The sequence below is a fragment of the Protopterus annectens genome, chromosome 11.part0 (genome assembly GCF_019279795.1).
Source record: "Protopterus annectens isolate FY-2018-M chromosome 11.part0, PAN1.0, whole genome shotgun sequence".
Taxonomy (NCBI): Eukaryota; Metazoa; Chordata; order Ceratodontiformes; family Protopteridae; genus Protopterus; species Protopterus annectens.
In genome coordinates, this window is record NC_056745.1 from 584,846,187 (window position 1) to 584,862,746 (window position 16,560).

Consider the following 16,560-nt stretch of genomic DNA (forward strand, 5'->3'; position numbering starts at 1 on the left):
AAGAAAAACAACGTGGCCTTGGCTACCACCGGTTAGATATATGCAATGTTACCATTCAAGGTACTACGGCTAATTTGAGCACAAAGCAAGTATAGATTGCAGTTCATTTCTCCAACAGTTCTTTGTCTGTCTTTATCTCTTCCTTCTGCAGCTGTGCACGTTCTCATACCATGAACAGAGCTAATTGTTCAAAATCATAACATTATAGAATATAGCATTGTTTATTCATTGCTTCCTGACCTAGCAGATAATCACCTGTTTTTCAAGTACATTTCCAAAAGGCATAAACATGAATTTTGCTGTGCTAGCAGTTACTAGGTCAAAGGGCATCTTGCAAGTCTCAGAAAGCACACTGCAGTTTCAAAAGCATCTTTTAGTCTCATATAAAACTAAGCTGTATAAAATAGTGTATATAAAATAGAATGAAAAACGTGTTAACTCTTTTAGCTTCTAATTAGCATTAAGCACACACATTAATACATATTTTTCTAACACATGGATTATGTCTTGGCTGAGTTAACCTTACAACTCAAAAGCTTTTTGAGACAGTACTGCTGTTATCCTCACCATAGCATGGCAGTACAGCTCTTATATATCAGTTTAACCATCCATATGAAAATCTATACAAAATCCATTTTTTCTAGTACAAGAAAGAGGAATGGCCACTCTGTTTTATTAATGCCTTTTGAGCATCAAGGCTCAAAATCTTGAGAGGTTAATTGATTAGACCAGCATCCTACACTAGCTGCAGTGGCTTTATGGTATCACATGTTTGCCACATCCCGACAAAACCACACTGTTCAGCCATAGCCAGCTTCTCTACTAATCCAGCCACTGTCCTCCCCATTAATTATCTTAAAACCTGTAGTTAGGATTTGAAAATGGAGACTGGATAGTAGAAGGACCTCTCCTTTGTTCCTAGACAGAGGAGGAATTTCTCCTCTCCTGAAAAATCCCTTTCTTTATCAGGATCTAGTGCTGAGTTATGTAACTGCTTTTTAACAGCCAAAATTCCAAATGTAAATAAATCATATGAGTTTAGGGACTTACCTTTAGTCTTTTTCTTCAACTCAGACTTTAATTCCTCCTTGGTTATTTGCATCATCAATTTGATGACCTCTGCTAAAGTAATTATGGGAAGCTCTATCCTCTCTATAAACTCAATTTTTATAACCTGTTTGTCAAGTTCCTTAACTGACAACTATATAGAGGATTATGACCCCGCGTATCTGATTATAACCACATTATTATGTGTTTGAGACAGGGATGTCAAGAAATTCACTTCAAGAGCAAAGCTCAAGAGGTAAATCATGGCATATGTCAAGAATACATAATGGAGGGTTATGATTAGGGGCCCAGTCATAGTTCTCTGTAGTGCATGGAGCTTTATATGTTCCATGTACTATTGGTTACAGAAAAAAAAGATGGAAAAATAAAAAAACAAGTACAGAGTGTTTTACTGGGTTTGAAAGATGGCAAAACCATTAGCAAGCACAGGCAGTTCTCAGGGCTTAGTGAGAGACCTGATATTAACAGCACTTATAGAGGTGCTTAAGAGTTATTAAGTACCTTTCAAAGTGCTGTTAATATTGGATCTTGGCTAGACTGGCACTCACCTAGGTTCTCTTTTTCCCACTAGCATAATCACGGTGCTCCATGCAATTTACTATGTATATGTATATCTAGAGAGAGAGAGAGAGAGAGAGAAGTTATACCAGTATTAAGCAAAAACAGCTAATATATGCAGAGGGCCAATTAGAATTACCCCATTGTTATTCCATATATTACATTTTGCTCTCTTCAGATATTGCTGTCTTTTTTTTTTTTAACAAGAGACATTTTTATTATGACATAGGCAATCATGCATTTTTATAAATGAAAACAAACCATATTGACATAATCTTAGCTGCAAGCATTATACATCCCAAACCATATTGACATAATATTGCTGTCTTAAGCAAATGACTAACTATTTTAATGCTTTTGGAAAAAGAATCAAAACAGTGTCCCCAATCATTAATTTATAAAAATCGAACTTATTCTTAACATACTGCTGCACCTGTTGTTTCTCCCCTGAAGCTCCATTAACACATTCTGTTATAGTCTGCTCTAACTCATACTAGACTTCTAAGTTGACTGACTACTGCCCAATATCTACATCTTTGTCTTTTTGTTATTGCTGCCAAGTCAGCCTATATTATAGTTCAATCCCAGTCATTTAAATCTAATCTGCCCCAACTCATCAAGTTCCCATTTAACTGTTGTTTATACTGTTCCCTAAATTGTGACATCTGTAACATAGATGTTGGAAATCTCCAGTTTCTACGGATCTTCATTTTAAGCTATGAAGAGAGTTTCAGTAATATGAGTTCATAGTCTGGGAACATTTTGGGGCCCACATTCAACCCTGACACCATATATGTGTTCCTTTCTAATGAAGATTTTTATTTAATGGTATGATACGCTACCTAGCCAGGATACCCGGCAGCCATACTCCCCTCTCTATTCCCTAAATACTTATACATATGTTTTCTCATTTCTTACTCTTGTGCTGTCTCCTGTAATTTATCTACAGTAGCACTCGTAAACCCTTTACCTTTTTATCTCTGCTCCCTTGCGTCTGTTGCATTGCAATATCTGACCACTAGATGGCAGCCTAAACTAGGATAGCCCCTTATGCATCCATCCTTCCCTGTTTTTTTTCCTTTGAAATAAAAGCTCTGTCCCAGGATTGAGGATTTCCCTCCTGCCCTGTCTTTCCACTTTACCTTCTTCTTTCCACTAGCTTTGCTCTCAGCAACCACTTACTTTCTCTACATTGCTTCCTCCTTTCTTTGCCTATCCTTCCCAACTAAGGCACCAAGTAGTTAGCTGTTTGCTGATTGTTTCTTTCTCTTCCCTGACTTTCTCAGTTACCTGTCTGAACCCGCTCCATTCGCCCTGTGGGCTCACTCTGCTCCCCTACCCTACCCCCAATTCCCACACACCCGCAGTAGTCCTAGCCATATACTTCTGTAACCACACCCCTTCTCATTTTCATCCTATCACACACCACCTTCACTTAATAGCCCTACCCCTTACCTCTACAAGTCCCTAATTAGATAATTGCTTTTCTTGTAATACTCCCTAACCTCTCCACACACCTTCCTGTTTTGCTTATATTCTACAGCTTCTCTCTTACAGCCACCTTCTTACAGCCAGCTTCTTTTTTTATAACCAACTGTACGTTACTTAATTGTACACCTCTTCCCTCTACCTACTCTTCCTCTTTAAGCACTCTCTCCTTTCTCCCACCTGTAGTTTTACTTACCACACTCCTTCCATCAATATACCCAAACTCCTTAACTACATATCCTAATGGCCCCAACATACAAATCTATACTCACAAACTTACTACTCTTAACTTCAACTCTTACTTCTCTCACAGTACCATACACATTAACCTTGTTTGAATACTTCTCTCTTCCTGAACACCACCACCCCTACCAGCAAACTCTACCAATTTCTCCCATAAACAACCTCAACCACAGTAACATAACCTCCACTTCTATTTATATATTACCAAAATACCATAGAGCTACCCATGTTACTTACTTCCTTATAAAAAAATGCCCAAACAATTTCTACAAAATCTTTAAGTTTATACAATATCCTCACCAACACCCCCTATTAGATGGTGATATTCATCCTAACCCAGGCCCCAATACTGACATTCCTAATAACCTACACAACCTAACATCTCCTCCGATCACTACTTTAAATAGACCCTCTAACTCCCTCCTAATAGCTTGCCTTAACATCTGTAGCATTAACAATAAAATTACCCACCTACATGCACTCTTAGATGTGCACTCATTCGATATTCTCTGTATTACAAAGACATGGCTAAAGCCCTCAACTTTGGACCAGGAGATTACCCCTCCAGGATATAATATCTTGAGACTTGACCGTAAAGCCAAAAAGGGTGGAGGTGTAGCCATTCTGTATGAAGCTGAACTCCATGTTTCACCCTTCAATGTGCTCCTACCATAAGATACCAATTCAGAAACTCTTAGTGCCAAACTTCAAATCAACAACTCCAAATCCATCTATCTAATTTGCGCATATCTCCCCCCTGGAAATAATATCAACACTCTTGAAAACTTACTTAGTTACCTCTCTATCCACCTACCTCTGGAAACCATTGTATTAGGTGATTTTAATATAGACTGGGCTACCTGCAGTTCCCTTAATCCTCCCAATCATATAAATATTTACAGATTGTCACAAATTATAACCACTCCTACTAGAATCCATAAGCCAAGCAGCAAGGAAACCACTCTAGACTGGATCCGTATCAACAGCCACCTTGATACTTATAAACCAGGAACCCTTCCTGATGATATTAGTGACCACATGCTAACCTATATTATTAAACAAAGAATCCATAGCCCAACTACTAATCATTTTAAAACCTCACGTTCCAAAAAAAATTTAACCAAGAGAGCTTCCAGAATGAACTGAAAGCATGTGACTGGTCACCTATGGCTCATCTTCCACTTGATGATGCAGTGACCTACTTTAACACTAGATTCCTTCAGATCCTAGATTACCATGCTCCCTATCGTTCTTCCCGAATAAGGACCAAAATTGCCCCCTGGCTCACTAAAGAAACTAGGCAAAAGATCCTCCTCAGAAATAAAATTTGGGCCAAATGGAGAGTCTCTAAATGTCCATCAGATCACCTTTACTATAAACAGGTAAGAAATGCCACCAAGAAAGATATTCTCAGAGCCAAAAAAACTATTACCTTCACCTCCAACAAACTCATCAGCAAAAACCACAAAAATTCTGGTCTGGCATAAATAAACTTATTCAGCCAGGGCATTCTCAAACTCCTGCCCCCTACAGGTTCAACCAAATAACTCTAACCAAATTCCTGATGCCTTTAATAACTACTTTACTGAAGCCATTCGAACCCTAGCCAATACTTTACCACCTATTACTACATCCCCATTAAATACCACAAAGACTCCATCTCCTACCTTTCAAATACAACCGGTACCTATATCACTCACTTGCAAACTCCTTCAAAAACTAAAACCATGCACCCCTTCTGCTGACTGTCTTCAAGCTGAATATCTGCAAATAGCAGCAAAAGATATTGCCTATCCCATCTCCATCCTTATAAATAGAACAATTTTAGAAAGCAAAATCCTCTCCATTTGGAAAGTATCCCACATCATCCCTCTACATAAGGGTGGGTCATCTACTGAACTTTCCAACTTTCGGCCTATCGCCTTACTGTCTCCAATTGCTATGATAATGGAAAAATGCATACACAGACAACTACTTAACCACCTTCTCCAAAATAATCTACTTGCCAACTGCCAACATGGCTTTAGGCCTTTCCATAGCACAGCAACTGCCCTTCTATTCTTTTCTGACTCCATAAACAAAAATCGTAACAATAACACATTTTTCCTCTGCATTATTTATTGACCTTTCAAAAGCCTTTGATATGGTCAACCATAATATCCTTATAGATATTCTAAAAGCCCAATCTCTTGACCCAAAAGCATTAAATTGGTTTAAATCCTATCTGGAAAACAGACAACAAGCAGTATTGTGGGATAATAATCTTTCAAAATCCCTTCCTGTGAACACTGGAGTACCCCAAGGCTCTATTTTAGGACCTCTACTCTTCTCATTGTTTATCAATGACCTACATACCAAAATTCCTCAGGCCACCTGCATACAATATGCAGATGACTCTACTTTAATTTGCTCAACTAAGTCCATAACCTCTCTCCAGTCTCTCACCCAAACAGTATTTAGCAGTGTTGAAAAATGGTTCATGCAACACTGCCTCCTCCTGAACCCCCCAAAAACAAAGTTATTGCTCTTTTCTCCAACTCATAAGTCACCTCAACTGCACTTCACAATAACCTCTAACAATGCAACTAACATATCCCCAGATACTTCAACCTATCAACTAGGAGTAACAATTGATAATAACCTTAGTTTTGATGACCACATTAACTCTACTATAAAGTCAGTCAACAAAAAACTAGGCACTGTTTACAGAATCAAACCCTTCCTTTCCCCTTCAGCCAGAATAACTATTGCCCAGACCCACCTTATCTCTATCCTGTTCTATGCTTCAGCAATATATACCAATCTATCAAAAAACAACCTTACCAAACTTTCCACCAGTTACAATAACATAGCCAGATATGCCACTGGCACCACCTTTAGAACTCACCACTGTCTTAACCTAAAACAACTGGGATGGCTAGAACTGCAGAACCAACTACTTTATCAACAAATTGTTATTACCCAAAAGATCCTTTACCACCCTAAAAATACCCCTATCCTCACTAACCTGATTTCACCCTACAAAAATCTTGCTATACTACGCTCAGCTAATAAGCTTCTAGTTTCCACTATTAAATCAAATAACAAGGCTGGAGACTCACTTTTCACCAACACAGTAGGGAAAATCTGGAACCAGCTTCCTACTGAACTTTCCTCCCTTGCTTCCACTATTCTTTTTAAAAAGCATCTGAAAGAATATCTTAAACTCACTGGCTGTGTCCCTGCTCTAACCCGGACTGATATTTCTTTCACCTCCTGCTCTCTCTATACTTCTCTACTCTACTGATTTATCTCACCTATCTGAAGTACTAAAAAAAAAAAAAAAAATTCTTTAATTTCATGTTTTGTGTTCTCTGTATTTACTCTTAGCTTAAACCTATTAAATTACTATGTAAAACTTTTGTTCTGACCTATCTAGCTAATGTACTATGTAGCTAATGTACTGTAATCCACTTGACTATTACTATATATTGTATTTTTTGTCACTGCTGATGGTTGGAGCTTTTCTCCCCAGGCCTCTACTGAAAATGGACATATATCCAGTTAGACTAGCCCGGTCAACAAATGTAAAATAAATAAATACATAAATAATAAAATAATTGAGACCTGGTTGGGAATCCTGATGAAAAAATAAGTGAAATTCCTTTCCTATTTAATGATGCCCTGAATGTGTGTCACCTGTTGTAGTCCCACAGTAGCTACCTACCTAGTAAAAACCTAGACACCAATTAAAGCTTCACTCACCTAGATTTATAATCCAGATTTGATGGATGCCTAATAAAACACAACCTCATAAATAATAAAATGCCCTCTTGGAAAACTTCCAATTTTTCTTAAAATGTCACTATGCTTAACGAGGGAAACTTTAGGTTAGGTATGTAACCTGAGGGCATTGTGAGAAGGCTGCCTCCTCCATATTCATTTAAGGCCACATCTTCTTCTTTTTCTTTCGGCTGTTCCCATTAGGGGTGGCCACAATGGATCATCTGTTTCCATTCCTTCCTGTCCTCTGCATCTTGCTTTGTCACATCAACCACCTGCATGTCCTCTCTCACCACATCCCATGTCCACCTCTCCAGGGTCTCCTCAACCTGTTCCCTACTCTTACTACATATCACAATGTCATCTGCAAACATCATAGTCCACAGGGACTCTTGTCTGATCTTGTCTGTCAACCTGTCCACATATCTGCCATAAACACCTACTCCTTAAAATTGTAAGGCCCTAGATATTAAAATAATTGCTTCCCTTCATCTAACCCACTAAAAGAATGATTCAGTCAGACACAGGTGGGGTTCTAGGATGGCCACTACATCGAAACAATATCCCTTTCCATAGTCATCACTCTTGCTGTCTTAATTTGTGTTTGTTATCCCACTAATATTCCATAAAACTGAAAAAACTATTGGCAACCACGCCAAACACTATGCGGTCTTGAGAAGCCTAAAATCCAAACTTCAGTTCTTGTCTAATATATGATGAGCTGTAAGCCAGATGGTGCAAAAAATCCAAATTTTAATAAAAAAACGAATGGTTAAAAATTGTCCAAAGTTTAATAAAAAATGAATGGTTACAAGTTAAGCGCTTTCACCCGTTCCAAACATGGGCTTCATCAGAAGTAATATTTTCTTAAAAACAGTTACAATTTAAATAACCTGCTTGGCACCAAAAACTTGGCCATATTTAAAGTTACAGATCATAAAAAACAGACACCTGCTTATCCAATACAAAATAAATGTCATTGCATTTCATTTGTTTAACCAATAATACCATCCTAACCTGTCTAAGTGTATAATAAAAGAATCATCAAAAGTGTAATTAATTTAAAACAAACTCTCTAAAAGTATGCCGTTGCTAGTTAAACATATTAAGCAAAGGCCTTATGGAGATAAAATCATTAATCAATAATCATTTTTAACCATTCGGTTTTTTATTAAACTTTGGATTTTTTGCACCATCTGGCTTACAGCTCATCGTATATTAGACAAGAACTGAAGTTTGGATTTTAGGCGTCTCAAGACCACATAGCGTTTGGGGTGGTTGCCAAAAGTTTTTTCAGTTCTGTTGTATTTGTGAACGCCAAACAAAATTTTTTCACTAATATTCCATGAAAAGACATGAATACCTTGAGGCTAAACAACCTAATTCACCAAATAAGACAGAGCCTTACTTAAGACTTCTTGGGTTTTCTGGGTTAAATGTCAAAGTCAATTTGCTTAATCCTGCCTAGGAAAAGGTTGAGAAAGAAATGAATAAAATATGCAATCCCTTGTTGCTATAAAATTTATTGATATATATTGCTCAAATCCTAGTGGGTAATATATCAAAAAAATCTCAGACTAAGCAGCAGCAATAGCTTCAAAGAACTTTCAAAACAAATTTGCTTTAACTGCCACCAAGATAGGGGTTTGCACTTTCAGTAGAATACTCACCCTTGTCTCACAATACTGTTTATGAGTGCCTTATATACATTCAGATCAGTGACAGATTCATCATGAGTTTACCTCAGTTGGCCTTTCAAAGTAAATCTGAAGTTGTTAGGTTTCCTTTTAACTGTTAATAGATTATGACGACCACTATCTCTGCCAGCAAGGACTTAGTATTTCCTATCAGTATAATGCAAAATTCAAATCTTTGTTTTAAAATTTTACAATCACCAATAATGAATTTTAATATTCATCTCATAGTTTATAAGACCTTTGGGTAGATGTAATGCCCTGTGATCTAACAAGTGAAGTGAGATCACCTTACCTAAACTAAAAATGCCCCTCTAAAACAACAAATAAATTGGCTTAATGCACCCAATTCAGATTCTGTTTAAATAGACTGAAAAATACAGCCTTAATTTATGAATCTGATTACTACATATTTACAAACTTAAACAGCAATCACCGTAAAATAATGCAAACATTAGCCATACCTGAATGAACATTTCAATACGGTTTTTGTTGTACAGTGGGGATTTTTTAGTCAGTTCCCAATAAAATTTCTGTAAGTTTCAGAATGTCCTCATATGACTATATGAAGTTCTATGCAGTTTCATTTGCTTCACATTGAGGTTTCTTCCTCGTCCTTCTTGATTTTCTCAGCTTTCTCAGTCTCATCACTGATGTAGCAGCCTTCAGTTTGCATTCCGCCAGTGTGACTGTGTAATCATAGCTGTAACACCTCTAATTACCACAACCAATCAGGTAGTACAAATCATCCATCATAAGCCAACCAACAATGTGGAATCTCAACCAACTTTAAAAACAAAAGGCAAGGCCACTGTTTTACATGGACAACATATCCACAAAATTCAAGATTGTATAAAGAATGGGGCTGTCACTCTGCATAAACCCCGATGCTACCATAACTAGCAACTGGGATGCAAGGCTATCTAACTTTACCTTTTTTCTCATTAAACACTATATCACTAGTAAATAGAGAGCACCTCTAAAGTAATTTCAAAATGGCCTGCTATCTTATGGATAACTGTCAAGCACTGAAATTACATGCTGACACTACTGCCAGGTACATATAAATTCAATGCTCTCACATGCATCTTTCTCCTGAATAAAGGAAAAGGCTCTAGAGCAGATTTCGTCAATGACATAGAGATGTCTTATTCAACTCATATACTACCCATCAACTCAATTGATTGTCGATGCTCCCAGTCTTTTCTTACTTGGGATCCATAGGTTGCTATGACTTTTTCTGGGTTGTCAGCTTCAAGTAAAGTTTCAGTTTCTTATGAAAACAACTCCTTCAGTACTGACTACTAAAACAGCTTGCACCAAAGTGTGTTTTGCCTGCACAACCTCATGGCTGGCTGAAATAGATTTCATTTTTTGCAAGTGGACAATGAAAGTCTGAGCTGCTTAAATCCTTACATCGCTCACTTTAAGCTGCCTTAAAACCACATGGACTTTGTCTTTGTGTGCATTATTTTCAAATTTAACCAACATTGTGTAAGGGTGATCTGCTACATTAATTCTAGGAGGACCCAGGATCCCTTGCGATTACTTAAGCTTGATCTCCATTTCTGGGGTGTCAGTCCATCAAGCTAATTGTTTCATTTATTATTTATGATTCAGTGTTCCTGTAGTTGTTCAGGTATGGGTATGAATGTGACATTTTTCCATCCATCTTGATCTTTGTGTTCAGCCAGAAGCCTCTAATCTATATTGAAATGGGCTTCTGAGACCACATTTTCCTCATCCAAAACCTGCAGGGTATTCAGATGCTCACTGAGGGCTGCATGTGTTATCTTTAGCTTCTGACTGTTATGCACAGTAACCTGCTCCAATCTGGTATTTATTCTTTTTCGCTCTTTAAAAATTGCATTCAGGGAAACATCCTCTTGTACCATGGGTACCATTTTGCCCAGCTTTTGCTACCCCTAGTAATTTGCGTTGCTGGACCATGATGGAGTTGTCTCCATTATTGGGGTAGCTTAATCTTCGTTAACATTGCTGGCCTTAGGCACAGGTGACCAATATGACTGCCTAGAGCACCACTCAGCCAGGGTAGTTTTTCCATTCCTTTTTATAACCTAGTAAAAACACGCCTGCCTCCATGTCTCCAATGAAAATAGCTGCACTTGTGGTACACTGCTTAGTTTACAGATTTTCTGCTTGAACTACACAACAAATCATAGAGCTTTAAAGTCTCAAAGGGTGGAGGGACTACTACAAGAAAAGCTAGGAAGGAAGAGACATCAAGAAATGATAGACAAGGAGAAGAGTTGAAAGGAGGGAGGATCAAGATGCAAATAGAGGGGAACTGCTAGGGAATGTGGATGCAGACAAATAGAAGGGAACTTTGCAGGTTGTAGTGGGAAGTGTGGGTAAAATGTCTGCCTTCAAAGTTAAAAGATCAAAAACTAGGAAGATGGCTAGGAGTTGTAGAAAATATAGGAAGGGTATATATGTTTACGGAAGAGTTCAAGAAGGTTTTTACAGTCTATTAAGAACATCATATTGTAAGGAAGAAATTGTGAACAGTGGTTGTGATTGAGGGAGGTTGGGAAGGTGAGAATTTGAGTAAATTTGGAAATGGTGGTGTTTTGCAGAAAAAGAAAGGAAAGGCATAGAAGAAGAGATGTAGCTCAAGGAGAAAAAGGAAGTGATTGACTATATGTGACATGAGAAAGTTTCTAGGGAGAGTGGTTTCATATTCAGTATGGCCCTTGGGATATTAAAGGAAGTGCTTCAGCAGGTGCTGGTAGCAGTTATGGGGGGGGGGTAGCCTGCCCAGTTTGATAAATATACTCAGTGGTATTGTAGTACCAAAGCGGGAGAAAGAACCCAAGGAACTCTTGGACAGTTTCATTGGTTAATGGGGATTCAGAGATTTATGTGACGGTACTATCAAAGAGACTGTAGAACGTAAATGAGAAATTAGCTTGGCAGTAGTTGTTGGGTTTGGACATATTTTAGAGACCAGCTGAAGACTGGTAGTAGGGTTTGTGGACTGAAAGGTGTAAGGATGGAAGAAATGGGCAAGTAAGCATTAATAGACATATACATGTTTCATTTATTAAGCAGGAGTTTTATGTGGATACCCCTTAATTGGTTGATTAAAAAGTTCCTGAGTTTTGTTACGTATGCATCTTTGGGTTTTCTATTTTCTCTCTCTCTTTCTCTGGTGATTTTAATTGAGCCTTGTTTCTTCTTTTTGCAACAAGTAATAGTTTATGGATAATGACTACTTGGAAATTGAAAAATATGTGTGTTTTGTTTTACCATGAGTCACTTCTATTAATCATAGTGTATCTAAATAAGAGGCATGTAGGAGGTGAAGCTCCCACATGGCTGTTGTTGGCAGGAGGTGCCCCTATTGGAAAAAAAACCCTTTCTGCTGGTGCTGTATACAATCACTTCTATTTCTATGCAGCTACTGCCATGCTTTTTAGAGAATTGAAAGTTGAACAGTTATAATGGAAACTTTTTTATGTACAGGATAATGAAGGAAATTAATTTTAGTATGTGATGGATAGGATGGTTCATGAAGCTGTACTGAAACTCTAGGCAGAGAGACGTGCTGAATGAGGTCTTAGCTAGAGAGGTAAAGTTATGGAGGAGAATCCTTCAGGAGTGCCCATGTCTCCATCTCTACCTTTGCTAGTAACAGAGTCGTTAGCATTGGCATTTTCAAACAGTAGACGTGTTTGAGGGAGAGGAAGGTGTTCTCTATCATTTGTTTACTTTAAATTAGTCAGTTTTAATTAGGAACATAGAGAAGGAGTGAGTAATTCTACTAAAAGAATTTAGATGGCTCAGACAGAGGACATGACTGCTATATCATAAGATAAAAGACACAGGTGTCCCATTCTGAAAGGATCTAACAGAAGCTATGTAACTGCCTACATTGTGGGGGGTGGGGGCAGTGTTTGGCACTGTGACTGCATGTTTATTAAGTCCAAATCTAACCAGAATGTAGTTATTAAATCACTGGCCAGTCAAACCAAAGTATAAAAACCAAGCAGTGACCCTGCACCCCCACGTGAGGAAGTGAAGCCTCACACCGTCTTCAATTATTTTAATTAGTGATTTAACTAAATCATAGAGTAAACAGAAATAACCACAGAAAGTGAATGATTAACAGTATACTGAAACAAACTGCACTAAAAGTGATTTTAAATAAAATTGTGGTTGTTGGGCTGATTTGTAGGGTAATGTTAACCGACAGGTTAATGCCTTAACTGGTTTCAACTTGAGGACTTGTAGGGATGCCATGGCTATATCCTGCATATATACCACCTTCTCCATACTGTTTGACCATTTTGATGAATAATAACTTCTGTTTGGTCAGATCCAGAGTTCTGATGTAGAGTTTGTTCAGTGCAAGCCAAACTGTTAGTACTGTTATTATATATTATATAAAAGGAGCCCCTAATTAAAGATGACCGAGAAGAAAATCCACCTATAATTTCTGATTAACTACAGTGCTGTTCGTATTGTTCTTTGTGAGTGTCTGCACACTTGTAACCTCAGTGTAGGGAGGTGTTCTCTCTGCATCTCCTCCAAGTGTAAATAACTATCCTCATAATCAAAGCATCTCTAGGAGAGAAGGGAGTGAATGTACATTGCAGTGATATCAATCAGAATAACAGTGTTGCTGGCAAAAAGGCCATTTCACTTACTTTAATTGAGTGGATTTATTAAAGCATCTTTTGAAGTACTCTGTTTCAGTGGTCTGTATAATTCCTGTTTTTAAGCTCATTTTGTTTATTTTTGCATCACTTTGCAGCATATCATTCTTAATAGACAAGATGACAAATGACAATCCACTACTAATATTTTTATATTATATCATGAATCTTACATACGGAATTCACATTATCAGTGGTATAAGGGAAATCATTTCTATAACTTATTCACTCTTGAGAAAAAATAATTTTGCTGTCATTTCATGTTATACGATCCCACACCTACTGCTATAAGTAAAGAATGTACAAAGCTGGGGTTCCAGTAAATTTAAACGTAATTTTTTGTATCGTCACAACTTTTTGGAGAAGAAAACTTTTGACATTGGTCATAATTCTGTCTAGTCAGAATATATGGCAGTTAATAAAAGTGAGACTAAAAGTTTGACTTTTACTGAGAGGTGCAGTCAAGTAACTAGCTTGTAAGAATTACAAATATAAATGCATCTCCTACCACTAGTTTAATATATTATTGGAACAATTACAAAAACACATTAACTGTGACCTTCACTTTCACTAATATTCCTGTACTGTAACATCAATATTTCTGTGAGTCGTAACATCAGAAGATGGTGCTGCTGTGGCTAAAATTCTACATATGATGTTTAGAGCCTCTTAACTTTCATAAAGGATGGATTAACTTCATACTGTTCCATGTCCTACCCCTGTAAGCTGAAATAACATAAGTGCAAAACCAGGAAATCAGTTAAAATATGCCATGCATGGGTGTGGGAGTGGATATTCTCAACTTGAGATTTGTCTGACAAAAGGGTGTTAGTGCAGGGCATGTGCACATATTCCCGGGATGAGCTGCATACACTCAAATAGTAGCTTAATGATATCCTTCTTTATGTATTATGTCAGTGTCAGAGGAGAGCAATGTATAAAGTATATCAATCTGCTTAGATGTAGCTTACATCTCATTCTGGTTACTGACCTTCACTCCACCAGCATTATGTATGAGAAGTTTTCTGGAGCTCTGATTTTTAGAGGTCTTCATATAGGTTGAAGGTCTGATCTCATTGATGAAGTGGTTAATGGGCATAATTGGAGGGTTTGTGATCATTTGATACAAGTTAATTGTGAAACAGAATTAAGTAATTAAATACGTATTTTGTATAATAATGAATGGTCTGACATGGGACCATTGGCAATATGAGTCATTTATTTTAAAATACTGCCTCCAGTATAAGCATGTTTATAAACAAAATACAGACATAAAGGCTGAATGCTAACTATTGAACTCTTTGCTCTTAAGGAACATCTCTGCACTATAAAATATTTATACCCTTTAGATTTTTCTGAAAGTGTATGCTCACAGGTCTGATATTTTCAGTCCTCTATTCTGTGTTACTATTGTTTTGTAAATTGCAGACAGTGTAGCAGTTATTACGTCTCTTTCAGGTTATATATATCTCTGTCTACCCACTGGAGCATTAAATTCCCATTTGAACTACCCTAGACCATTTCACAGCAAACACTGTACTGTCAAGTAAATGTGCTGTGAGGTCAAAAGTGTGTGGATTGGGGAATGCTTTCAACATAGTTCTTTTAGACAGCCTGCAATGGCATGAGGTAAAATGAAAATGGAAAAAAATATAGTAATTTTGTAATGTCTGAGACATGGTGTTTATGAAAGTATCTAGGGAAGCGCAACAGTGCTATTTTAGGAAGTACAGTAAACTGAACAGCAAAACACATTTTGCAGTTGCTTCTATCAGAGTTTTTCAATATTTCAGTTTTCTTTTATAGATCTATTAGCTGTGCCTAAGCACCCCTACGCGGCCATGGAGAATTGGGGTTTGAGTGTTTTTGTGGAGCAGAAGATGCTGCTAGACCCTACGGTTTCATCTATTCCCTATTTACTGGATGTCACCATGGTTATCGTACATGAAATATGCCATCAGGTATATGCACTATACATTCATCTTTTGAGAATTATACTGATTTATTTTCTTTTAAATATGTTTCAAGACTACATAACTGACAGTTCAAAGTACAAGAATGGATTGTGTTATTTAGTTAGCTTGATGCTGCATTGTTTGATGAAATGAGGTTTTTTGTTTGGAAAAATTTTTGTTTTGTTTTGCTTTTACATGATTGTGAAACAGTGCTCACTAATGTACTGGCTACAGGACATCATGCTAAAGAGAAAGTTCCTAGGTAGTTACTAGACATGTAGTCCAGGAAACCATTGAGGGCCTAACTCATTTTCAAAATTGTTCCAGAACACTAGCTAGATATGAATTGCTCAGTCATAACGTAGGCCAAGGGAATTAAACCCAGACTACAGAAAGCAGCTCTTTAACAGCTCATAGACATAATCCTCTGTGCTAAACACCAGACTTAAATGTTTCTTAGTTAAAACATCACCGAGGAGCTGAAGGACATTTATTTGATTTATTATATATATATATATATATATATATATATATATATATATATATATATATATATATATATATAGGTCTACTTTCATATCCAATATTACCAGAAACCTGAACGACACAAGATCAAGACCACAACATCGAAACTAATATTTCCTGAAACTCAAAAGCTTGAGTTTTAAAATACCGAAAAACAATAAGCAAACATTAAGTTCCTGCCCCCCACCGATACAAAATACACTAAAAACTAAAAACAATACACTTCTTTCTTTTTTACATTTAAGTAGAGGGGCAAGCTTCCGAGAACCCCCCCACACCCCCTGCTAATTAAATATATCAACTCCGAGATCGCACTACAGTGAAGAAAATAGTAAATATAATGTTCCGTGCTATACAGTGATCTCCATGTCTTCATGTAAACAGTACGCACATCAATTACTGTAATGCATGTTTTACAAATCAAAATATATTGTCAATCAAATATTTCAGAATTTAACACATACATCTTTAACAAACCAGTGATGGCTTTAACAAATCATAGTACAACGCAAACTGTATATTTGCAGTTCAACAAGACCTCCTATGTTATTATACACAATGAGCTTCTTTAACACTTTAACACTTTAA

At 37.1% G+C, this 16,560-nt stretch overlaps 1 protein-coding gene across 1 annotated transcript in view; it reads left to right on the top strand.

Moving 5' to 3' along the window:
* The window catches only part of TRHDE (thyrotropin releasing hormone degrading enzyme), a 5,519,112-nt gene that overhangs the window by 1,538,403 nt on the left and 3,964,149 nt on the right, over positions 1-16,560 (top strand). The window contains 1 exon segment of the mRNA XM_044088069.1: positions 15,299-15,453. Coding sequence (XP_043944004.1) covers positions 15,299-15,453 — 155 coding nt within the window.